Source organism: Nelusetta ayraudi, unplaced genomic scaffold (assembly GCF_046127955.1).
Source record: "Nelusetta ayraudi isolate G7.1 ecotype Tasmania unplaced genomic scaffold, CSIRO-AGI_Nayr_v1 ptg000048l, whole genome shotgun sequence".
NCBI lineage: Eukaryota > Metazoa > Chordata > Actinopteri > Tetraodontiformes > Monacanthidae > Nelusetta > Nelusetta ayraudi.
Window position 1 is genome coordinate 6,592,648 of NW_027466098.1, and position 25,616 is coordinate 6,618,263.

General features: G+C 46.7%; 1 protein-coding gene across 21 annotated transcripts in view; it reads right to left on the reverse strand.

Moving 5' to 3' along the window:
- LOC142895137 (pleckstrin homology-like domain family B member 1) overlaps positions 1-25,616 on the reverse strand; it is a 363,501-nt gene that overhangs the window by 275,137 nt on the left and 62,748 nt on the right. For 7 of the 21 annotated variants that reach the window (XR_012928179.1, XM_076035935.1, XM_076035943.1 and 4 more), the window contains 14 exons: positions 12,365-12,706; positions 11,154-11,300; positions 10,798-10,935; positions 9,544-9,672; positions 7,639-7,794; positions 7,415-7,525; positions 6,941-7,030; positions 6,490-6,621; positions 5,798-5,923; positions 3,910-4,071; positions 2,603-2,743; positions 1,931-2,047; positions 1,719-1,821; positions 375-413 (listed from right to left, as the gene is read on the reverse strand). Coding sequence is in view for 20 of the 21 variants with exons in the window: in XM_076035935.1 (XP_075892050.1) it covers positions 375-413; positions 1,719-1,821; positions 1,931-2,047; positions 2,603-2,743; positions 3,910-4,071; positions 5,798-5,923; positions 6,490-6,621; positions 6,941-7,030; positions 7,415-7,525; positions 7,639-7,794; positions 9,544-9,672; positions 10,798-10,935; positions 11,154-11,300; positions 12,365-12,706 (1,933 nt within the window). In the remaining variant the exon portion in view is untranslated. The remainder of the gene's footprint in view (positions 1-374; positions 414-1,718; positions 1,822-1,930; positions 2,048-2,602; positions 2,744-3,909; positions 4,072-5,797; positions 5,924-6,489; positions 6,622-6,940; positions 7,031-7,414; positions 7,526-7,638; positions 7,795-9,543; positions 9,673-10,797; positions 10,936-11,153; positions 11,301-12,364; positions 12,707-25,616) is intronic. The other 14 variants (XM_076035937.1, XM_076035933.1, XM_076035952.1 and 11 more) reach the window with 14 other exon arrangements.

Sequence of the window (25,616 nt, forward strand, 5' to 3'; positions counted from 1 at the left end):
GTCTGAAGTTAATAGTCGTTCTGGATAAATCCATAAAAGTAACCTGCCCGACCGGCATTGATTGTGGAATTTTTAAGGGCGAGGCAGTTTTTTTTTTTCCTTTTTCTTTTTTTTTAACTTGTGGCTCATCCAGAAGGCTGCTGCTTCGTAAAACTTTCAAATTATCTTGTAGTTTGGACGAGGAGGCGAAGTCCTCGCGCTGCAAATCTACAAAGAGCTTCGCTGGGGGTCAGATCGGGAGCTGCTCGCGCGTGCATCATTTAATTTCAGACGCCACATGCACGGGGAGGAGGGGGAAGATTCCAGCAGAGCACAAAAATATATATATATATAAAGAAAGCAAGCAGCAGTCCCGGTCGCAGCCGTCCGTCTACCTGCTGATCTTTGGTCGCTCTGCCGGCGACTCTGAGGCCCTGTGGCGCAGCAGCGCGGGAGGGTCCGCACACAAACACAAAGTTACATGGAGAACAGCAGAGCGACAGACACACAAAAAATAAAGTAAAAGGGACGTCTAGCCCAGCAGCCGTGGGCGACAACCTGCTGAGCTAATCTTTTTTTTGTGTTGTTTAGTTGTGTTTTTTTTTCCAGAACAATAGGCACCCTCGAATCTCTCGCACACTTATAATTAAAACACTAATCGAGGAATAACGACAGGACAAGTTGTCTAACGGCACCCCGGCTACTGCGTCTATTAAGCGGTGGATTAGCATCTCCTAGCTAGCAGCCGCCGCTCCGGCACGTTAACGATGGTGATTTAGCTCGATTCTTCTCCTCTTCGCACATCAAAGTGCGGCAGTTGCCCAAGCTCACTTTAATTAGCGCGCTCTCTTTGTTTTCCGCAGCCTCATTTTTTTTTTTATCCCCGGCACGATCCACTTCGAGCAACATTAAGCGCCTGGAATGTGCAGCGCAAATACAAGCCCATCGCAGTTGTAATTGTTATTTGCTCAATCTCTTTGGAACGGTTACATATTTCAACCGGTGTTTAGAGCAGAGCTTTGAAAAGGAGCCGTTTGACGGTGGCGGCGGCGTGATTGGAGCGTACTCCATTCAGCTTTTACAGCCCATCTTTAGTAGCCAGTTTGCGGCAAGTTTGCTGCTGGGCATGTAATCAAGACGTCCATTTACCCACTTTGGCGCCTTTGCCTAAATGACAAAATTGAGGGTGTGGTCACATGTTGCGGATAGCTTCCACCCCGAGGAAAAGACAGCAAATTGTTTTAATTGAGGACACCGGCTCCAAATAATTAAACTCTTAAAAGCGAGAGGGATAAAGGTGACGTTCCCAGGTTGTTTTTCTTCTTTTTTTTTTAAAGAAAAAAAAGAAAATCTTATCATGTTTCTAGATGTTAAAGAGCCTCACCTTGGACGGAAAGCTTTAAAGAGCACAGTGACAGTGGCGTGTGCTGAAGGTCATTTCAATTGACAATAATATGTCTATGTGCATGGAAGTCTAATACAGTTTTTCTGGGTATTTGCCAAGTATGTAGCACTTGTACATACAGCTAGTCAGATAGAATAGAGCCATTGTGTGTCGAAAATCTATTTGATGTTTTTCTTTCTGTGTTTTTATTGAAATAACTCAGCGGTGATGGTGCGTTGTCAAAAGACAAATCTATCTATCTATCCGTCTATCTGTAAATCTATCTGTCCATCTATCTATCCATCCGTCCATCTCATCACTAAATTATTCCGGTCCTGCTCTCGGTCTCCGTTACCTTTCTGCTGCAGAGCGAGCTGTCTCTTGGCTTCGATGTCCTGCAGCGTCGCAGCCAGGTTCCTGGGCAGGCTACCGGTATTGTTGGCCACCAGCAGGGGGCTCTGCTGGGTCAGTGGAAATAGACAGAACATTGTGCTAAAGAGAATGAATCATTTAGGACTGACAAAAAAAACAAACAAACAAAAAAAAAAAACGGGCGTTGATCCGCACCTTTGAGCTGGAGTTTCGTCCCAGCGTCGCCGCTCCGTGCGGCAGCGGGGACGCCGAACCCGAGCGGGGCTGGTGGAGAGACAGACCCGAGTCACTGTCCAGCTTAGAGCGGAAAACCTGAGGGAGAAAGAGCAGAGCGGTCTCAGGCCACAGGCTGCTACGAGTTAATGAGGAGGCTGGAGGCCCCGCCGTGGGCGAGCTGGGACCACCTGTGGGAAAACATTGGTTAGAGGCACAGCTGAACACCAACTACGGTTATGAATGAGTGGAATGGGTTAATTTGCTCTCAGGTTGGAAGTTTACATATTATGTCAGGAGTTGCATTTGTGCACAGTGGGAAAAATAACATCTTCCAGGTATCACTGAAGCCGTTGTCCTGCTGCTTCTAGTCGTTTTGCATTCATTGTAGACACTGCAGAACCTGCACCAGCAATTAGGAGCCATTAGCCGTCTAATAACAGAACTGAGTTACTTCTTTTTATTTATTTTATTTTGTTTATTATTCCTTCCTCAACTTGCACAGACACACACATCGACCTTGAATTTGCCAGCCGGCAGAAAGGAAGAGTTGAAACGGAAGAGGCAGAATGAATGAAAGCCTGAATGAGGAAAAATGAAGGAGGAGGAGGAGAAGAAGAAGAAGAAGAAGAAGAAGAAGAAGAGGCCCTCTACCTGCAGCGCCGACCTGCGGCCCGGCAGCGACTTGAGCGGCAGAGCGGGAGAAGAGAGCGGGCTGGAGCCAGCCATCAGCTCCTGGTACCAGCGCTCCAAGTCTAGCTTGGAGAAGGGAGGCCTGGTGCTCTCACACTGGTACTGGAGAGCGAGCAGAAGAGCGAAGGAGACAGGGAGGAAGAAAAAAAACAAAAACACACAAGCAAAGACAAGAGCAGATTAGCAGCACTCAGAGGCGGCGCGGGGAGGGTGGAAACATTTGTCTTGGACGCGCTGAAAAGCTGTAATTATGGTGTTTTTAGACATTGAAAATGATTTTTAAATACCTTCAACACATTATTGTTGTCAGCTGCATTATGCCCTGCACCCTCCGGCTGCTTTATCCCTGTTTTACATGTCTCTATTCTAATTCTACAAGGCGGCTGGTGCAGCGGTGACCCAGTTTCCCGTAAGAACATTAAAGTTTCCATCCCATTTTGATGTTTCACTTTAACCGCCGAGCACGCGGAGAACAGAGAGCCACGTTTGTTTGTTTTACTGCTACTTTCTCATCTATATTTGTCTTTGAGCTTTTAAGAACTTTCTTCTTTCATTCTGAAATCCCCTCCACTCCCCTCCCGGCCCAACAGCCGATAGAACCAGAGTTCTAATCAGAGCTGCTATTGATGTTCCAGTCATACAAGGTCAACTCTGGCACAAAAGGCTGCGAAATACGGGGAGTCCATAACCGACTCGGTCAGGATACTGATACTGGCTCTGTTACAACAAATGTCTCTGTGCGCGTGTAGTATAGGGGGAGAGCGGGGATGAGTTCTGCTGTGGATTTAGTCAAAAAAAAAAAAAAAAAAAGATAATTTTAGGTGTATATAGAGTTATAATAAAAAGAACAAACATAGTGACACATTTAAAACATAAAAATCTATATCTCCATATTAAATCTATGCCTTATTAAAAAACAAATGGAGTCAAAATAAAGTTGATAAGGTGAGTAAAATGGTGGACATGACACAGATGTTATAAAGTCATATGATGAAAATATGATTTTGGATGACCTCACAATCAATCATTATGGGACAATTGTGCTCAAGCCATAATTTAAACCTCAGGACAACCAGGGAGTATAAAGCAACGTCGTCAGACAAGTGAAAAAGGGAACGTGTCTATTGTGACTATTTACAGACGGACTTTCTCAAGTATTGTTTAGATACGTTCTAAGAAACATCATCGAAAGCAAGAGCCGACACAAAAAAGGATGAGAAAGAGGGAAGGAAAGAGGGAGGGAGGGAAGGAAGGAAGGCAGCACAAACCTCCACAGAGAGAGAAAGGGAGGAGCCATGGGGAGAAGGGAGGCAGGAGAAGGCGGGGTCTACAGCTCCAGGCTGCAGGGGCTGACGGAGCGGAGAGGTCGGGGACGACTCCACCTTTGGCATCCCATACATCTGACTTAACTGGCCGACCGTCACATACTCCTTCACAGCAAGCAAAACACACACACACACACACACACACACACACACACACACACACACACACACACACACACACACACACACACACACACACACACACACACACACACACACAGGCAGAGGGAGAAGAAAGACAACAGTGAAGACACACTTCAGCAAGACGGACTGCAGGGTGGAAACACAGTGTGTATGAGGAGTGGGGCAGCAAAGGAGTTGATTGAAAGGCAGCAGGAGACGCATTAACACACACTTGACATCAGGGCTGCGCTGATACATGGAGCCAACGCTGGCCTTGACACATTCTACTGGCTCAGAGAAGGGTTTTAATGTGCCGGTAAGCTGCTGGAGCAATACCATGAACTGCAGAGTGAGTCTCACACTCACAGCCAGGAGTAGCTTTACTCAACATCTTACTAGTCTAGTGTCCAGCTGATTAATGACTCTGATAGCTAATTAATTAGCTCTCTGCAGTTTGTCCATGCTGAGTTTTCGGGAAAGTGTTTGAAATGTGCGATTGTTCACAGAGATCTGCAGCTAAACACAACTGTGTACGTGTCCACATATGTGAAATAAATACGCACTGAAGTTCAACGATTTTATTATTCATTATCAGAAAATAATTATCAATCAAACAACAGCAATAAGCCGCAGCTGTGCGCCGCACGCGCACCAAAACAGACCAGTTGCCCTACACATCTTCAGCGGCTTCCTCCTGCGTACAACAAGAACTGAACTGAATTTACTGAGCAAACAAAGGTATCACGAGACCACCATTAGCATTAGCACTATTAGCATCGAGTGATGTCTATTCACCGTTATTTCGCATATAATGTTTTTCTCAGCCAATGACCAAGAAGCTGGAGAAAACACATAGACAACAGCGTGTGGTGTCTGCCAACAGTTCTGTATACACAAGATGCCACGAGTTCTGTTTTGACAAGAACTAATTGTATTTTCCATGTTTTAGTTTAATAATGTTGGTTTTTGTATGTAGCTCAATTCAATTACTAACAATAACAGGCAGTTTTACACTGACAGAGGTCAGTCTTGACCACTGTTGCTCCTGAACATGTCAAGATAATGTCCAGGCTGTGTTTTGAAAAATGAAATTATTCAGTTATATAAACAACAAACTAAAAAGTTTAGTTGATCTTTTACACCTTGAAAAGGAAACGAAAAACAGAACACCTCCTAAATGTAATCTCACTGTGAGTTATGATTGTAAAAGCTAATACTATAGATTTGTTCAGCATCTGCTTTATTATTTTGTATGATGACGTTTGTGCTCGCGACTTGTCCAGGGTGTCACCCTGCCTTCGCCCTATGACAGCTGAGATAGGCTCCAGCAGACCCCCGTGACCCTGAGCTCGGGAAGAAGCGGGTATGGAAGATGAATGAATGAATGAATGAATGAATGAATGAATGACGTTTGTGCTCCGCCGAAACACACTTTGGACCTTCAAGAGGAATACATCCCACTTAACGAAAGATTTATTCAGCAAAGGAAAACAACGGCACAAGACTTGAGTTGCCATCTGCAGTTCAAGGGACCTTCCACTGTCTACAGAGGAAGCAGCTCCACAGGCTCGATGTATCAGGGAAGCAATAGCCAGCAGTACAATACAGCTTGATTCAGAGCACAACCAGCAGAGGGAGCAACATGACAAAGCAAGCAAGGGCACCAGAAGAGGGGGGAGAGAAAGAGACAGACAGGAAGCGTCGGTACCTCGCAGCAAGCGCCGGCTAACGCAGCGTCTACGGCGAACGAGCGGTTGTGAGAGGCGGCCTCGCCGCGTTCAGGTCGGCAGCCGCTGCCGTATATCCTATAGACGTCCGACAGCTTCGTGTAGTCCTGAGCGCCGGCGGTTAAAAGGGTCAGACGGGACAAGAAGCCAAGTGGGAGGTTAAGTTGCACGGTGTTTCAACTCCTCATCGGGGACAGCGAACACAAAACACTGGAGCTTATTTCATCTCACAGTCATGAAGTGACAACTGACAAACGAGCGGGGGGGGGGGAGAACACACCGAGCCACGCACGTTTAGTGTCACAGGGTGGACGACAAACAGTGTCACACACACCAAACCAGGGATGCTGTGAAAGTGCATAACACCTCCCTCCGTACCAGGAAAACACACAAAAACCCGACAAAAAGTCAACTACTTCTCTCTCGCGCGCTCAACCGTTAGCTTAACGATTAATAGCTAATAATCATGTAAACTTTATGACAATATATTTTATGGAGACACATTCAGTCATTAGTCAAACGTTTGTCAGACACAACACACAAAGCAGACTAGAGGGCCACGGTGGTGGTGGGGGGGGTGGGAGGTTACAAAGGGTGCGTACAGGACGGCACAGTGGGAGGTGCACAACAGCAGAGGAGGGGTTGGGGGGGGGGGGGGGGTTAGTGCCGTTACCTCCGTGGGGCTGCTGGGATACAGCTGACAGGGAGGGGAGGGATGCGAGTAGGGAGGCGAGGCTGGACAGAGGGAAGTCTGGGAGGAGAGGATGTCCTCCAGCAGCAGGTGGGCCATGCCCAGCGACTCCTGCTGCAGCGGTTAAGGGGGAAGGAAGCGGAAGCTGTTTTGTTTTGTTTTTGTTAAATGCAGAGTGAACGTGAGAGGGGGTAAAAACGGGGTCTCCCTCCCTGAGTTAGGAGGCTCGTCGTGAGACGAGCCACAAAGTCAAACAGCAAACACGGTAGCAGGTGTGGATAAGTCTGATGACAGCAGGCCGTGTGGGGAGATTATGATTAGAGATGATAAGCAGCGACACACTGCTGCTGTATTAGACAGTGTTTCTAGTGTGTGCGCGTGTGTGTGTGCGTGCACACCGATGACGACGCTCGGATACCCCCAGAGCTCTCACCTCTCTCAGTGCCGAGGACGACTTGGGGAAGCCCTTCCCTCCCGTCATGCTGTGATATCTCTTCTCCAGGGCCGACAGCCTCTCCTTCTCCTGGAAGATTAGCACGCGTGTTATTTCTTTGGGGTGGGAACGATGAGCATCAAGCTAAGCAGATTATCCGCCTCCTAGAGTCAGCAGGGATCACGGACTTTCACTTTGTGCATCCTGTCATTTCATTTCATTTATTCTATCTATTTGAAAAGGGTAAAAGAAAAACATGAAATGTGTAAACATGCTTAGGAAAAAAGACAACTCCATTACAACTTAAGTAACCACCCCATGTTCAAAAGGATGTAGGATAAAGTTCATACATGTGTTTCAATCATGCAGTAAAATTCTCTAAAAAAGTCTTCCTAGGAGCACAGTCCACCACTGTCTTCTCAGTAGAGGTGGCTCTTGGACTTCATTATGGATTCTCTATATATTTGTAAGCACCTTCTGGAGCATCTGCAGGGTGTGGGTCCTGTCACTGTGCAGCCGCTCGCACTCCTGGGACGCCTGCAGGCTGAGCTGGTCGGACTGGGTCTCCAGAGCAGACACCTTCTCCTGGAAGACACGGCCACAGGAAGGCTTGAGAAGTGTTGCATACCTGCCGATGCTGATGCCCAATTTCACCAAAAACGCAGAGGAATGTAATGTGAGAACGAAAGTCTTCTTACCTTCCTCTTGGCCACGCTGCCGTGATACTCCGCCCTCTCCTGGAGGAGCTGCTGGCTCATGGTCTCCCGCTCCTCCTCCAGACTGCTCTCCCTCTCCAGCTGCTGGAACTCCAGGTCTTCAAATTTTTTGGTTCCGGCCTCCAACGCCTCTCCGTCCTGATAAATAAATAATAAATAAAGAAAACATGTCATCATGACTTCTTCATTGTAAAACACGTCCGCTGTATTTCCGACTGGGGAAAGTTGCTGAAAGCGAGAGCAAAAATAAAGCTTGCCCTGGGAGCTAAACACGGCGCGGCTGCAGCTTGTTTACAGGCAGCTCAAAGCAAGTCGAGCAGACAGCCATGATGACCATGCTGCGCAGATACCGATGAGGGACAAGGGCTGGTATTTCATGTTAAAAATACATCCCGTGTTGAAAGATCCAATGCCAAGCCTGTTTTTTGTTTTAATCCTTTAATGCCTCTTTCTTCAGCCATGTATCTCAGATTTTAGTCAATTATGAGCCTTTCCAACACGTCTCGCTACGCCCTGCACCATCCCTACACTAGGGTGAGACCTTCACTTTCAAAAATGCAGTAAAACACTATAATAAGCCTCTGACAGCAAGCTGTAAAAGCAGGATTTGTTTCACATGATGACATTTTACGACCTCAAAACAGAGACGGGAATGCAGTTTACAGGCTAGACCTATTTCAACCTTCATTCAAATCGAAACAGAAAAAGAAACTCTCAAGTGGCTTCAGTGGACACAACAAAAATTATTGCTACTTTAAAGCATCTTTGAGGGATCAAAATCGTGATTTACTGTTTTAAGCCATCTTACTATAAGCCTATAACTCGAGAAGCTGCAGCCAAAACCAGCAGATGATTTATCATTTTCTTGAATTAACAGTAAGACAATAAATGCCGCAGATCCACCTGAGGACACCGACTGGACAAGAGTGAAGGGACAGAGAGCAGATCTGGTCAGAGGGCTCAGGTTAATTCATTACGGTGGTTATTGGAGCGGTTACATGGACAAAGCAAGCCAGGGCAAGTTACAGGAGCAAATCAGAGTCGCATGTGATTTCATGCAAGAGTTTAACACGCCACACAGCCGACGGACATGCAGCTATGGTAAGACGGGAGCGACTGAGTGCATGGGCGCTGAGCTGAGAGGGTTCCAGTAGCTAAGAGGGGCAACATCCCCGCAGCTGTGACTCTGAGGCGCTCAGGGGGGGACTTCCTGTCCTCACAACAAGTGTGTGAGTCTGTAAACTATATGTGGTGGGTAACTAACTGCGACAGGGATTGAGGTGCTATGTGCTAAATGATACGATAATGCTTCAGAGCAGTGTTCTATTCAATTGTTTACAAATACTCTATGCTCTACAAGTTTCAGTTGCATCAGGTGATATCAGAAATCAAAGCAAATCTAAAACTGAATGGCTAAAACAATGAACGCAGGTTTCATGACAAAAAGAAAAGCATGGCTCAAAAGGCTCTGAGGACCTGCTAAGCTAGTTGGTGGGAACCTACATGTTGCTAACCATTGCTTTATTAAGCCATAAACTGGCAGCTCCTGACTTTCTGAGGGGACACGCAGACAGCAGCAGATACCAACAAGTTATGGTGTTGACTCAGAAATATATTGGTCAACTGTCTAGACTACAAATATCGTATTATTGTAGACCTGTGTTTTCATTTCTTTTTAGACTTTTTTCTCATTATTTTTAATTGGGGTTTATTTTGGGGCTTCACTCAACTTTCTTTCTTTTTTTCTTTTTTTTTTTTTTTTACCATGATCATAATCATTAAAAATCTGAAAACTGGTGCTTAAATATCAGACACTGTTCCTCTGAGTCAGCTGACTGGTCCTGTGACCTAGGTGGAGGCGTGGTGGTCTTGGCGACGACAACCCACCCTCTTGAGCTGCTCCTGCAACTGTTCCCGCAGGGACTCGGGACAGTTGTGAAGCTGGTTCTTCAGCTCGGCGTAGCCCTCCTGGAGGCTCTGCAGGGCCCGGCGCTCGGCCTCCACATTGGACCTCTCCTAGAAAGACACATGCGCGTACACACACACACACACACACACACACACACACACACACACACACACACACACACACACACACACACACACACACACACACACAGAACGGACAGGTAGAGAGAGAGAGAGAGAGAGAGAGAGAGAGATACAAACACGCTCAAAATCCAAGCCATGCAGATATTGTGAAAAAAAACAATCATTTATTGTGATGATATTTTGGGGACTGAGGGATGCACAGGATGTAAATGTTGGATGTTGGAGTTGTGCAAATCTTTTTTGCAAATCTATTTGTGTTTGAGAGTCACATCCTGTTTCCCCTCCAGATAAAGTACAAGAGCGCCTCCCAGGCACCGCCGCAGGTTCACACGCAGATACGGCTTCCCAATCTGCTCCCGTCAGTGTGATGATACTGTAGCTGACAGGTTATTGAACGTGCCGACGCTGGGTTCAGCCGGCTGCAGATTTGAGGGGAAGCTCAAGGCAAAGCAGGCAAAGATCACAACCGCCGGCAGCGGAACCACAGGTTTTTTTGTTCATACTAACGCCTGAAGATTTTACATTTTAGGAGAAATCACTCCCAGACATGATGTCAACATACTGGGGAATAGAGGCTCAGAATTCCAAATGGGGTGTGTGATTGATTGGTTTCCTGAAAGGGGGCAATATTAAAATTCTATAAATGCAAAGAGCCGCAGCGCAGTGTTGCATATTAGAAAAACTGTGCAGCTAAAATAAGCAATGAAGACACATTGCAAGATAATTTATCTAAAGTCAGAGCAAAGCATGACCCTGACTAACAGTTTTGCAGTGCAGGAGCAGGGCTGATGATATTTTATCACTGGTTATTATCCCCTGTTTAACCATATGACATGTCAGGATATTTTACTCCGCCAACGCTTTCTTGCATGACTCATGCGTTGCTGCACCTGAGAGTACAGAAGCCATTGAAGGAGAGGTCTCACAGAGTCAACATAAAGGGGTTAATAGAGATTGTTAGTGAATGGTGTCAAGACGATGAAAAAAAGGTGAGTTGCCCAGAGTCGAACCGACCACCGGGGAGGAAAACAGGAGAGCTGAGGAGAGTGTTTAGGAAAATAGGATAGTGACTGTGCCCCCCTCCTGTACCTTATCTTTCTCCCTCTGGATGGCACTCTCCAGCTCGTCCAGCTTGTGCTGCAGCTGAGCGATGATGTCCGTCTCGGCCTCCATCTGGTCGCGCTCCGCCTCCCTCTCGCCCTGCAGCAGAGCGCGCTCCATCTCCGCCTTGGAAGAGAAGCGCGGATGCCGTCAGCGAGAGAGAAAAACCCTTTCTTCTGTTCTTCCCTCTCTTACTGACTAGCAGCAGATTTATTAAAAGCAAACTGAACTAATTCAGCTTGACCGAAACGGCAATTGGAGGTTTTCAGCGGCCGCTGTTTGTTTTTTCTTAAGCGTGACAGGGACTGAATTTGGGGGAATACGACTTCCTGAGCTTGTTGCACCTCTTGCTTGGACTCCTGCAGCTGCTGCTCCAGCTCCATCAGCCGGTTCTTCAGCTCGTCGATCCGGGCCAGAACCCGAACCCGCTCCTCCTCCAGGTAGCCCAGCTCGTGACGGCCAGAGCTGCCTGAGCTAGCGGCATCCTCGTGCTGCACAAAGAAAAAGACACATATTATGTTTTTTTTTTTTTTTCAGCCTGGGTTTCGAGGCTAAAATTCAAAACAACATCCTTTGCCGCGAATGAATTCACCATGTGTGGATTTTCCTGAAGTTTCCTTCGAAGGTAAACATTAAAAAAAAAAAAATGATAGCTAATAACAGAGCAAGCAATCACAGTTTATGCTCATACATGCACACATTTACTTGGAACGTCAACGAGGACTGAAGGCAATGGACAGAGGCTGAGGACCGGCAAGAATCATGCAGCGGCCAAAGTAAAAGCAAAAGTAAAAGCCGCTTGACAAAAATGGGAAGAAAATCACCAGAGAGAAGGAGGCGAGGAGAAAAAGTTGCAGACCTGGACCGTCAGATGGCTGCAGAGCTTCAACAGGACCAGTGACACATAAGGAAGTCACTTGTTTACACTCATTTATCCACGCTACGTTTTTTTCCCCCACTTGCCGGTCATGCAGCATCCAATGCGACGCTCCAGACGTTAGATCATGCTGCCCGCCGTCACATGGGCCCACGTGAAACTGTGCTATAATTGATAAAGGAAGCTACGAGCGCATCCTCTGCAAAAACACCGGATGTTACACAAGACATCAGTGTGAGGAGCCAACTGTGTCAATGTGCCTGTTTCCAGTGAATGTTTTCCATGTTGTCGAAGAGATGTTTCACCGAATGATAGAGTAGCGTTGTGACTTTTGGGTGTAGTATGTTTGTGCTTTGTTCATGCTTGCAGAGTTTGGCCACTGTTAAACTATCTCTTGTCTTATTTGATGCTTTACCTAACCTGAGCCTTCAGTCTCACTGTAAGTATACCTGTCTAAATAAAGGTTAAATAAAAATAAATCAATAAAATTAAAAAAAAAGATTATAGCAAAAAAAAAAAAAAATTCAGAGTGCTAAACTGTTAAAAAAAAAAAAAAAAGCTGAGAGTTGCGTAGCAGCGGGGTCGCGCACGCTTGAAGACCCACAATGTAAAGCCAAGCCGTGCACATGCTGGCGGAGTGGGGGGTGGGGGGGGCGGGCGGTGGGCATTCCCTCTGACCTGTCTGTCTCCATTGTGCAGCGGCGACGCTGTGCCGGGAGCGGGGGACGCCCTCACCTCCTGATGGGTGCTCTCCGTGCTGCTGCACTCCTCCTTCAGGTTCTCCTCGTCGCTCTCCCGCTGCTTCTGCAGCAGACGCATGGCGGCGGCGGCGGCGGCAGCGGCGGCGGCGGAGGACGACATGCCGCCCAGGACGTTGTCCGCCGACGGCCTCCTCGCCAGGCTGTCGCCCGCCACGCCGGGGAAGCCCATCCTGCCGGCGCTCAGCGGCTCCGGGCTGCCGCTCTCGCCCTTGTTGTACTCGGCGCAGAGGTTGAGGATGGTTTCCAGCCGCTGCCTCTCCTTTAAAGACAACACAAAGCGGACGTGACTTTAATGTCTCTAGATCATATGTGTCAAATTATGGCCCATTATGCTGCCCATAAATATATTAATAAAAGTGTTTACTCTCGCAGTACATAGATATACATAGAGCAAGGCTTTTGCTCCCAGTTAGCTGCCATCTTGCTATGCTGTATTTCTAAGGAAGCCTGAGGTGGACAATCCAGCTGCCTGACAGTGTGTTTTTTTTTTTAGGGTGACTGCTCGCATTTTCACATAAACCAACGAAGAAGAAGGTGGATGAGGTATCCAGATTTGTGTGCGCAGGCCACCGTAGTTCACTGGCAAGCTCGGGAGGGGGAGCGAGAGCGGAAGGAGCTCCAATCTAAAATATAACCACTCGACGTTGCAGTTTCTTCTTCAAACTCTCATAATATTACACACTTAACCTTTAAACAAATCCTTCCTGATGAAAATATCTCAGACGAAGGCTGGAACACTGGGCTGGATGACTCTTCCGACCCCTGGAACAACACAGCGGCCCTCTGCCCCGGAGTGCTGCATGAGAGTCACAGCGTGTTACCGGTTATCCAGCTGTCGCTGCATGAAAGGAGTCGGCCCACCTGTGGGGGCGACCAGAACAACAGGGCCACCTCCGAACTACAAATGTCAGCTGCCGTCTGCTTCTGCACTGCTCAGCTGCAGACGCAGCGTCTCCGAGGGCTGGGCACGGCCACGCAGCCAAGCCACGGAACTTTTTATAAAAGGTCCCTTATCATCCAAGAAATCGCTTACTAATGTTTTCTATTTGAAATGATAAAACACCGTCACTTATTTCTTCTGCTTTCTACACTTTTGTGGATGTGCATGCTAAAACACAGTGTTGGAAACAAGTACTTTGTGATGTCACAAAGGGAAGATTTACCTCACTGCTACCTCCCTTTGGCAGGTATTTTTGTTTTTTGCAAACGGTGGGCTAAATATGCTATTTTATAGATAGATAGATAGCCTGCTAGCTAGCTAGATAGATAGATAGATAGATAGATAGATAGATAGACTGCTAGCTAGCTAGATAGATAGATAGATAGATAGATAGATAGATAGATAGATAGATAGATAGATAGTCCATGATTGATTGATAAGAGTGATAGATTGGTTGACTGGTTGGTTGTCAACAACAATATCCTTGTAGCTCATCTGTGCCCAATATTCATCCTATCAGAGTGTTATCTAAAAAAAACATGAACCTCCAAGGACACTGAGGACTCAGCAGTGAGTCAGGACACGAGCCGTTCAAAAACGCAATCTTTGCATCACCCAGAATTCGTTTTTTTTTAATGAGAGAAACGACCGGAACGACGCCGAGGTGTCCCCGACTGAACCGTCGTCTTCCTCCTTAACCAAACACAGGCCTAATCGATTACACACCGTCCGACTTTCAATCAGTCCACGCGAGTCATGCACATTACGAGGTCAGCCTCTCGTCCGCAAGTAAAACCGGCAGACGTCGGCGAATGCAAACTCAGTTTTTAATGAATTAGCTCGCTGACGTGCAACGTGGGTGTGAAAAATTGGAAAAAAGACATTGAAAACTTTGACAAAGAGCAACAGAAAAGTTGAAATGATTAATACCTCAAAAGTTATTTTGAGTGAATAAATCTAATAAGAAAATGAAAAAACAATGTGAGACATTTAGAAAAGGGTGTTATATATGTAGAGTTAATAGAGTAGATCTTCACTCTGACATGTCACTTTGACTCATCCATCGTTCAGTCCTCCAATAGACAGCATTTTAAATGTGTCTCAACATTACTTGCTTGTTTAGCTTGCAGTTTATTTACGCTAAAGGATGAGGCCAAACCCTGAGCGCAAACCCTGAGCTGCAGCTACACGGCTCTGGCAGGAGGCTCTCCTGGTCCAATCACCTTCTGAGTTTTGCCTGCCCACCAAAAGAGACTCCTCTGAGCTCTGCGGCAGATGGATGCGTGCGATAAATCCAAAGGATTCGGGAACCCTTCCCATCCGGTTCGAGATTACCTTTCAAACAGTTTACACTGTGCAAATGTGTTTCATTGGTTGTCAGATCAGAGGACGTTCTGATGTTGTCAGATCAGTCTGAAAGAATTCGCAACTCTGCTGCTTCTAAAAAAACTAATAAAAAAAAGTCGGTTCACAAAGCATGAACTGGAAGACGGAACTTTAGTGAGACGAGCGCAGGTCTGATCTTTGAGTGTGAGGAGGACTCCTGAGAACAAAACGGGCACAACACACAAGCGTAAAGGCAGTAGTTTGCAGCGAGCGAGCTGAGCTTTCCCACCGAGGGAGCATCTGCACTGGGAGCCGCAGCCCCGCCATTAGCTCCGAGCTGTAATCTGGGAAGGGTTAGCTTTTAACTGAGTGGGTGGGTTAAAATATCCCTTTGGGGGGTGGGGGGGGGGAATGGAGATGGGGTCGACGGGTTGGTGGCGGGGGGGGGAGGGGGCACCGTGTTACCAGAGCTGCGCATTCACACGCAGCAACTTCAAAACATTTGGCTGGCAAGTCGTCAGTCACTCAGGAGTCCTCCCACTCAACATCTGCTCCCCGACGCGCGCGCAGATTAGAAGACAGACGGGAAGTTGTGACGCCCGTCTCGTTCCGTCGAACCAAAACCCGAATGAGGGCTGAGTGGCGGCGGGGGCGGGTTGAGAGGGGCGGGGGGGGGGGGGGGCGCAGGGCCTCCAAAACGTGGCATAAATCAACTTGACACAGCATCGAATCTGACGGCGACCAACCGAGCTCAAACTCTGCACCTAATCACACGCGTGTTGACAGATTCGCAAAACACCCGGGTTTTCCCTCTCTTTTTTTCAAAGCGGCTCTTTAAAAAAAATGCCAGGGAGTTAATTTTTTTTTTTTTTTTTTTTATGATTTGAGCTTGCCGCCGCCACAGGCAGAAAAAGAAAAAAGAATCCTTTTAATTTTATAAGTCTGCAAAGTCTCTCTGTAGATATCATTAGCAGGCACCGGGCCCCCCAGGGCTCGCGGGGCTCAGGCTGCGAAGGAACGAGGTGGCGCGGCGGAAACGCTTCCGCGCTCTAATCAGAAACTTTGCGCGAGACGCCGAGCTGCCGTATCCCCAGTAGGAAGCACCAGCCGGGGTTTTAAAGCTTTCACAGCACGATCCCAAGCCCGGCTTAATGAGGCCGAGCAAATACGGGCCTTCCTGGTTCGGTTTGAACCGCTGAGAAATATTTCTCCCCCCGCCCCCCGCAAAAAAACAAAGCGATAAATAGCTTTTTTTGGCTTTCAAATTTAGAACGCACTCAAACTACAAAGCTAGCATGAAAACCGCGAGAAAGAAGCTCGGGATTCTGGGTTTACTCACTCTCATGGTGGCTCCGGCGGACCCGCGGCTCAGGGTTAGCAATGAGCGGAGAGCCGATGCCGGGGCAAGGAGAGGCAGACGGACAAACAGCAAACTTTTAAATTGTGGCCGACGACGCCCACAGCAACTGAAACCCCCCCGACGTCTGGCAGGACACGGGGGTGACAGATCTCCACGGCAACCCTCAATCACCGGCTGTTTAGACAAGTGCCCAAAAAACAATATAGGGCTGACTCATAACTGAAGGGTTTCCATGGTTTGAATGGCGGATGTTTATTACAACTCGCATGCGAGAGGAAAACACAAAATGAAAGCTTGTTTTTTTAGTGCGCGGCAGCACCTTTTTGTCTCTTCTCAGGAGGCCGTTAGCAGTTTAAACAGCTTGAGGTCAACACGTGTCCCCTGGGGGGGGGGCAACGTCAAAAACAACTCACAAGTTTAACGGCATTTGTAGTGTGAGACTCAAACACGTAAAGATTCGGAAGTTTTACACGCGCCAGTCAACAGCTGTGGGTCACAGTTTCCATATTATTCCCATGATCTGATTTACGTTATTCATTATGGACCTCAATGATGCAGATTTACATGGCTGATAATAATAATAATAATAATAATAATGATGATTTAAAAAAGAAATTGCTAAAGAATGTAAAGAATGCAAGAAACAGCCCAGCTAGCCGTTTGTCGTGACCTGTAGGTGATCTCAGGTCATGGGACTGTTAAACCTACTGACTCAGAGCACCAACATGGAGTTGGTGACTAACAATGTCCATACTGTAAATTTACTGCTACTGACTAATATGTTAAGCCCTTGCAGTGGTCGGGTGGGTGTAAATCCCACACGTGTGAGTTCTTACAGAGGGGCGTCGGAGCAACGGCGGGTCAGAGTTCTTAAGTCTGTGCGTGTGCGATGGCAGGGGAAACACTTCCAAACAAGCACAAGAAGGAGATGAAATGCCTGGATAACGCAGACTCCCCCAAATATCTGCAATGTTATTCATAATAATGGCCATTTTGACTCCAAGCATCCAAATCGGAGGATAGCTAAACAAAGAAACGACAACAAAGAAAACAAAGGACGGACTTTTAAGCAACGAGGCAACAGCAAGCAGACGCCAGGGCGTGTGAAATCAGGCGTCTTTGTATTTTTTTTAATTGCATTTTGCAACGAGGCAAAGCGTGAGGCGGATCGCCTCCGACGTCAACTCTTCATCTGGAAGCAAAAACAGCCGAGTTCTTTCATCCTGGAAAGTAACTAATTATGTTGTTTAGGCAGCCGCGGCCTCCTCTGCGGGGCGCGGCAGCAGAGGCATCAGCGCTGTCGCTTTGTTAAACACAGTTTCCACAGCAAACAGGGAGCTGGGCAGGACCCGCTTGTAGTTTTCCAGTGTGACGGAGTCACTTTTCTCCTCATTTAGCCCTGCTTTGCTCCTCGCTCGCTGCGCGTCTTCATCCTCGCAGCAGTCGGCACCTCTTCCTCATGTCTTCCTCCCTCCCCGGGGGAGTTTGCGTCTACCATTTCCTCTCGTGCCCTTTAATGTTCCTCCTCCTCCATCTCCTCCTCCTCCTCCTCCTCTGCCGCCACTTGGAGTACCCTGGGGCCATCATCCGTCTGCGCATCTTTGATCGGCGGAAGTTACTTTCGTTTTTTTTTTTTTTTTTTTTGCTCGTCTATGTCGCAAGCGTAAACAGAAATCTCACGCCGGCCTGTGTGTTTTTTTTGTATGCGTTTTTTTTTTTAGATATATATATATAACGCTTCAGCTGGGAAACGTGGACAAAGGCCTCGTTCTCCGCGAGCAGGCAGAAAAGAAAAACAACCAAAAAACAAAGCCCATTCAGGATCACGCTCTGATCCTCGGAGGGTTTTTTTCAGGGTGTTTGGGTCCCAGAGGAGGAGCAAACAGATGATCCTAACATGAGATTTCCCCACTTTTCCCTTTCCCACCTCCCCCCCTCTCCCCGTGTCTCCCTCTGGAACACAGAGGCATCAAAGCGAAGGGAGGGAAGCAAAGGGGAAAAGGACACGGAGGCAGCCAACCTTTGCTGCGGATGATAAGCCGGTGGTCCTGTGTGTGGATGTCGCCGCCGCTGATCTGGAGATGAAACTGCGGAGCTCTTGGCTTCCCGCTGGGGGGCGTGGGAGGGGCTGGCTGGCTGGCTGGCTGGCTGGCATTTAAACCGCTCAGGCTTCCAAGAGCACCCACCCACCCCACCAACCCACCCCTAACCCCTCGGGGGGGCATCACGACACTTCCAGCGCAGACGTGGGAAGCATCAGAGGGCGCGATGCAGCGATTAAAGCCCAGATTGGAGTCTCGTTTTCACATTCTTCTCAACGCCGCTGTGAGCTGGCTCAAGGCTCGGCTGTTGCCGGGTGGGTGGGGGCGCGGGGGGGAGGGGGGGGGGGATTTGAGCTGACGGCGTCTGCAACACGCGAAGACGGTTGCGTCAGTTCCAAGTCAATCAATTTGCTGCGCGCCGAGGCATCGGGAGTTTAAGTATCGATATCCGCCCTGAAGCGGCAGTCGGCGGACGGCAGCTGCTTGGCCGGCCTGGGGCTCAACGGACGGCTTCGCCTCATGCAAATTACAAAGTGTGTATAATGAGCAGTGCTGGCGAGTAATCTATTACTAAGTAATCCACCACTGTCGTCAAGCTACTTCTGGCTGGGGCAACGGAGTCATGTAACTAGATTACTGTGGCAAAACTGGTTATCAAATCAAATCAAACTTTATTTATATAGCACTTTTTCATGCAAACGAGAATGCAACCCGAAGTGCTTGACAAGATAAAACAAAAGTAAAATTAAACAAAGTCACAATTACTTGAACGATTACGTTACTTTTCCGAAATCTTCTAACCGTTTTAACAATGTGGGCTGTGCAAAAGGCACCGGTGCTGTACATGAGTTTATTCTGTGAAATGTGCAGTTTGTGTTCATGTTAAGAGGACAGAGGCAATATTTGGAATTGCGAGATTTGCACTTTAGTAAAGTTCATTCCAAAGCACTGAGCAACTGTTGCTTTATCTCTTTTTAACTAAAGTGATTAGTAAAGCAATTGATTACTCATGAAACAAAGTAGTTAAAGAAGTAATTAGATTACTTTATTAAGGTGTAATCAGTAGTTGCATTACTTTTATGGAGTAATCCCAACAACACTGATACTGAGGGCAGACAACTAAACACAAACGCTTTGTCCGCTAGCCGTTCAGTTCGCGGCCAATCATCTGTGTCACGTTTCACGTTTCTTCCACGTCGGTGTTCCCCAGTAGGTAGCAGCACCAGACTTCCCACTGAGGGAATGAGGAGGAGGCACCTGGGGGCCCCGTCATCGTCCCATGGTGCACTGGGAGCTCAACCAAACACGGCCCAGCGGCAGTTGGGATGCAGAGAAAAGCTGCCGTTTCGGTTTCTTTGGCTCTTCCTGAGTCGTTGACTTCTGATAAAAGTGCAGACTCGGCATTATCGGCCACTTCCTGTTTTTATATCGGAGCCTCGTGGTCTTTCTCATTGAAAAAAAAAGGTACTGAAAGGTTCAGGGTCACCCTCTGGAATTGATTCGGTTTGGCACTTCTCTACATGGATCTGTTATTAAACTGTCTTGCAAGGTCGTTGAAAAGAATAATGGCAGCTAAACTAAACCAGTAAACAGCACGTTGTCATTTTAAAAAAAGAAAGAAAAAAGAAAGGAGCACCATGTTCTAATGTGGTGAACCTCAGAGCTGGCGCGGAGACAGACTAGCAGGTGGTGGACTGACGATGTGTGCGTCTACAAGTCTACATTTGTTGAGAGCAACAACAAACAAGACTCTTTGTTTGTTTTCACACATGTTCTCAGCACCAACAGACAACACTGATTTAGAAAAGGACCAATAGGGAGATGTGGCATTAACTTCTTGTCATAATATGTGAAGGAGAACATTTCCCTCAAAGCTATAAACTGACCTCACTTCAACAAATTCCTCTCTTGCTGTTTCCAAACAAACACATAACATTTTATGAGCTTGCAGCGACCTTTAAAATCTATGAAAAAAAAAAAAAAATTCTATGGCAATAAATTTACTTACTGTTACGCAAACCTGTTGCGGTTACGTAACAAAGTTCATTCGGTGAGCAAATCAATTAGTAGACAAAAAGACAAAAGCATTTTTACTGGGTGGCATGTTATGACAAAAGCCGCCTGTGGAACCTCACAGGGCTTTGCTCCTTCTACGTTTGCTTCTATTTTGTCATTGTAAAAGGCCATTAATAAGCTGATTATGGGCAGAGGCTGTTCTCCACACCAGCTGGTGTCCCTCATTATTATGACCAGGCTGCTCTGCCCCCATTTCAGTCCACCGTTCCAGCGGAGAGCGGCCGGGAGTGACCGGTGACCTCTTGACCTCTGCAGTGAGCTCCATCTTAATATTGTGAGCTGAATCAGGTCTTTATAAATGGCTCAACAATAAAAAAAAAAAGAAAAAAAAGAAAACAACGACACGTCTCCAATAAATGTTGAACTGCTGGCCAGAGAAGGGTGTTGAGGTACTGCAAACGTCTCACCACCACTTAGTGAGCAAATGTTGGGGATCAGTTGCACAACAGCACAACAGTTTCCAGTTCAGCCAGGGCTCCAGACTAACTTTTGTTTTGTTTTTTTACGAGAAAATGTTAGGGGTGCACTATAAAATGGACCTACGAGGTAAATATTCACATTTCCTCTCATTTTAACTGCATCACTGACAAATACAATACATTTCTGATCCGCAAATAGCCGGACATTTGTCAGAGACAAAATATATTTCATAATTTAAAGACAAAATCAGCAATGTCTCTGGTCACACGTGCGCAAGTGGATGGAAAATTTCAGCAATTCGGCAATTGCATAAAATTTTAACACAGCGTTGCTGCCAAGAGTTTTATTAATTCTCACAGTTATTAGAAACGTTTGGATGCAGGTCAGCAACAGCAGCAGCAGCAGCAGCAGCAGCAGCAGCAGCAGCAGCCTACACAGCCCTTGAACGCACCACAACCTCCAGAGCTCCACTCAGAGTGCGGCGGAGCCATGTGAGGGCCTCAAAGGGCCTCCTTGTTGATAACTCAGCCAGCTCATGAAACCGCAGCATCACATGTAGGTAACGAGCCTCCCGTTTGCAAACACTGCACGCATTATCCCCATCCCGAGCCACGTCACAGGGCCTTTAAAAAAAATTACAATAAAAAAAAAAAAAAAAAAAAAAAAACCTGGCCAGAGAGCTTTGTTAATGTTAGCAGCTGCAGCCGTTACCTTCATGAGCGCCGCCACCCTGTTCACAATCACCGGCTTGTCTTTGGCCAGGGCCAGCAAGTAGACCATGGCCTGCTCCCGGTTCACAGCGGGCCTCAGCGTCCTGCCTGCACCCGGCACACAGTACTGGTCCATGGCTGTCTCACTCTCTCACACACACACACACTCACACACACAAGTGGAAGGTAGTGTGCTCCCACACTGCTTCTGCCGCCCCGGCAGAGGAGTGATTTAAAAAAGGAAAAAAACCCTGAGAACACGGAGCAAAACAGAACAAAACACACACACACACACCCCTCCGCCATCCCCATCCACGTCAGCCCTCATTGCCCACCCACACAGGTCTTGTGAGAGGAGGTGAGGACAGGGGGCGGGGCTCCGGGCCTAAGCACGCAGAGGTGGACTTGTCGGAGTGGGAGTCGCCGGGCTCGTTGCTTCTAGGAAAAGTTCCAGCTCGCCCCGGCCGGGCTTCACCTGAAAATAGGCAACTAAATTTAATCCAGCCGGCCGGGAGGTGTCACTCCTTGAAAATAAGGGACTCCTTTCCATGCTGGTGTAAATTAAAGGCTTTAGAATATTCTTTGAAAGGCTTAAAGGGAGAACGGAGGTTCTACGCCGGTGCCTGAGATGTGGTTGTTTGTAATATTTCTGCCTGAAAAAATGTTTTAAAATTGGAGCAGCGGAGGGAAGCGCTGCAAAGTGCCTGCACAGCAAACACTTAGCCGAGGTGCTTGGAAAGCACTTCAGTGGACGTGGCAGGGGTCTGAAATGGCAGGGAGAGTGGTTGGCACCAAGGACTCGTCTCCTCAAGGACAACTTCAAACTACGACCCCCCCCCCTGTTTATCATTCAAGTGATCTCAGTGCACTGACAAGGCTTTATTGATCAAAAATGAATGTTGTTAAGACTGTTGTGAAGAGTGAAGATTTATGTATTTTGCTACAAAATAAAAGCAGAGATTTCCTTGGCTGACAAAGACTGATCAGACACGCAGTCTATTGTTTAATGCCTTTGAGAAAATTAGATCTAAAATGATTTACTAGTCTTATAATATTTTATTTCTAAACTGCAAATGAATTAAGCGACAGTCCCACCAATAAAGGCACCGTGATGGGAACAGTGGCAATAATAACCATGACATGTCATATGTATGTTTGTAATTATAGACAAAACTAATCATTTGAAATCATTCGTATTCTCTTCCATTTCTACCTTGAATATTCAATGTACATGTACAATGTACTATTCAGCTTGATTGGCTCCAAAAATGTGTTTTTATAAACTACCGATACACAAAGAAGCCTAAAAGCCCCGATAAAAAAAATAAAAAATAAAAAATAAAAAAAAGTGCCGTGGTGAATTGAAGAAATGATCAGCACACTCAAGAAGGGCGCCCCGGAAATTGTATATCAACGCGGTCTCGGCAGCCCAAAGCAGTCGGATGACTCCCTCTAGTGGCGAGGTTGCTAAACACTCAACCTGTCACTCAGAGCAATGGGAAAACTTCATAGATATCAAAAAATGGACAGAAAGGAAGCCTCTAAATCCAAAGACCTTTTACGACATTAAGGCACCCGTGTTTGTTTAATGTGTAGCATCTGACCTTAGTGTGATAGTGATTACATCAGCATACACAGTGTGAGTATTAAGCTTGAGTGGTGTATGTAGTGGAGCCAGAAAAAAAACAAAAAAAACAGTTTGAGTCTTTTTGCTGCAGGACAAGTGCACAAGGGTCGCTGGGATAGTCGGTGTCACTCTGCACTATAAGAAAGGTAAAAGCCAGAATTTGCCGGCCCGCAGCCAAAATCCCAGAGCAGCGAGCCTGTCCTTGATTTTCATGGCGGGCTTCTACGATGGAAAAGAAAAAGAAAAAAAAAAGGAGGAAGCGTCCTTGCTAAAAGAGACACTTAGCGTTGAGCATCCTCGACCGACCTTCAGCGGCGACCATGAGGGACGGCGATAACAGCAGCAGCACATCTGCTTCCGGCTGGCCCCAGTCGTCATTACTCAAGTCAAGCTTACACGTCGGAGTTGAAGACACACAGGAGCCTCATCAGAAAGTGTTCCTCTGTGTAAAATAAACACAACTGCAGCTGTTTGTTGGGTTTTTTTTACTATCCAGGGCCGATTCCGCAGCTGAAATTTGTTGCGATCAGGCCACAACGCTAAAAAGGAGCGATGTATTATTCCATTAAATTATTAGACTTCAGGAAGTATAAAAGTTCCTTGAATACTTATAGGATAGGCTGCTGGTATGGTAGCAGTTGATTTTATACATGCAGCGTACAACAAGTGTTGGTGTTTCCACTGACTTTTTGTGGAGTGATTTTTGTGCAGCCAAGACAAATGAAAAAGAAACCTTAATGCAGAAAAAGCCAAGGCGGCCTAACAGTTACGTGTCACAACCTCCTCTCCACTAAAAAAACACATCTGAATAAGAGTGAAAAGTGTTGCAACCAATTTGCTCAATAAATAAAACAAACCACCTCACACGTTCTGTAATGTGAAGAGGTCATGGTTGACCTATGACCTGAATCACACCCTGGGAAATCAGTGTCAAGCGGCCAAGCTTGCAGTCATCAGGATATCTTTCAGAGAAAAAAAAACAGTCTGCGCTATTTCCTCAGGCGAACCAATTCCCAGGCTTTTATTTTGATACTGGTGATTCAAATCAGCATTTCCTCTTATCAGGTTTGCTGCTGTATTCTTCTGCTTCTCATTCTTGGCACAAAAGTTGTACTTTGCTTTATTTTGATCCAACTGAATGAAATGGAGCCAAACCTTAGACTGATTTGGCTTGGTGGCAATTTTCCCTCATGTAAGGTAGCGGAGTGTCTTGAGCTCATGTGTTTGTAATGTAACCAGTGTTGTTGGGATCACTCCATAAAAGTAATCCAACTACTGATTACTGATTACTCCTTAAAAAGTAGTCTAATTACTTCTTTAACTATTTTGTTTCATAAGTAATCAATTCCTGATTACTAATTACTTTAGTTAAAAGAGATAAAGTAACAGGGCAAATTTTCAGTGACGTTGCATTACCAAGCTGTGAAATCGTTGTTTTTGGTTGTTTTTTCTAAATTTCAGACATTTTGTGGATAAGTGGACATTTTTAGCGAGCAAAAGATTTCGGAAAAGTAACAAAATTGTTACGTGATAAAGTAATTATGATATAATTACCAGTTTTGCCCCAGTAATCCCATTACATTACTCCACTGCTCAAAAAGTAGTTTAATTACAGTAGTGGATTACTTAGCAATAGGTTAGGGGCCAACGCTGAATGTAACAGACAATCGCCAGCGACTTTAAATCTGGACACACATATGCCACGTGATTATTGCGTGTTTACGTGAGATTTTGGCACCAATAGGTGAATTTTCAACAGGGTCGGTGCTACAAATGTAGCAAAAGTTTGGTACGCAGCCCCACTATTTCCCAAAGCTATGCACTAATTAGACTAAGAGAACACGCACGCTGCTATGTAGATATTCCTTAAATAGGTCTTTGAACGCCAATGAGTTATTAATCAACTGTTGCAAACAAACAGCTGATGGGACCAACGCTCCCCCGAACCGCGATTTCAGTCTGAAGTAGCGGCGTGCGTTAGCGTCGCTGCAGTTTCCCAGCAGCCTCCCAAACACTGCCTCTGAGCTGTGTACTCCTGCCGCTCTCACAATAAGACCTCCTTCTCCTGAGCAAACCCCTGCAAGAGACGCTGCTGTTCACACAACTTTGTTTTTCGGGTAATCAGTTGTGTGAATGAGTGCAAGCAGGCTGCGTGGGGGATTGTTGTAAAAGCAGACGCTTTGGGGCAAAGAAAAGAGGGGGAAAAAAAAAAGAAAAAGAAAAATCTGTCATGACAGTGAGTCAACTGTGACTAATTACAGGCCCCGCAGCTCCACGCCCTGCCTCCTCAGAGAGCTGCGAGTTTCTGCCTGGGAAAATGAATACGATAACATCACAGGCTGCGGAGGAATCCTGAGGAATCCTGACTCGGAGTCGGAGTCAGACATCACTTTTCCCACTGTGACGTCATGCAGAAGACAGCGGCCTGGCGTCTCAGGGACCACTGGGAGGAATGTCAATATCTTCTCCTCAGGTGTGTCCCGATTCCAAAGGCCACTGTGTGTAGACGGGTGAAGAGTTACGGACTCACCAGCTGTGTTTTAGTCCATCTGAACAATTTTTACGCAATACTAAGGGAATAAATGTGTTGCTTCATCCACGGGGAAGTTCAGTTTAGGCTCTGGGTACCGAACTTCGGCACACTGGAGAAAATCCTGATTCGAATCAC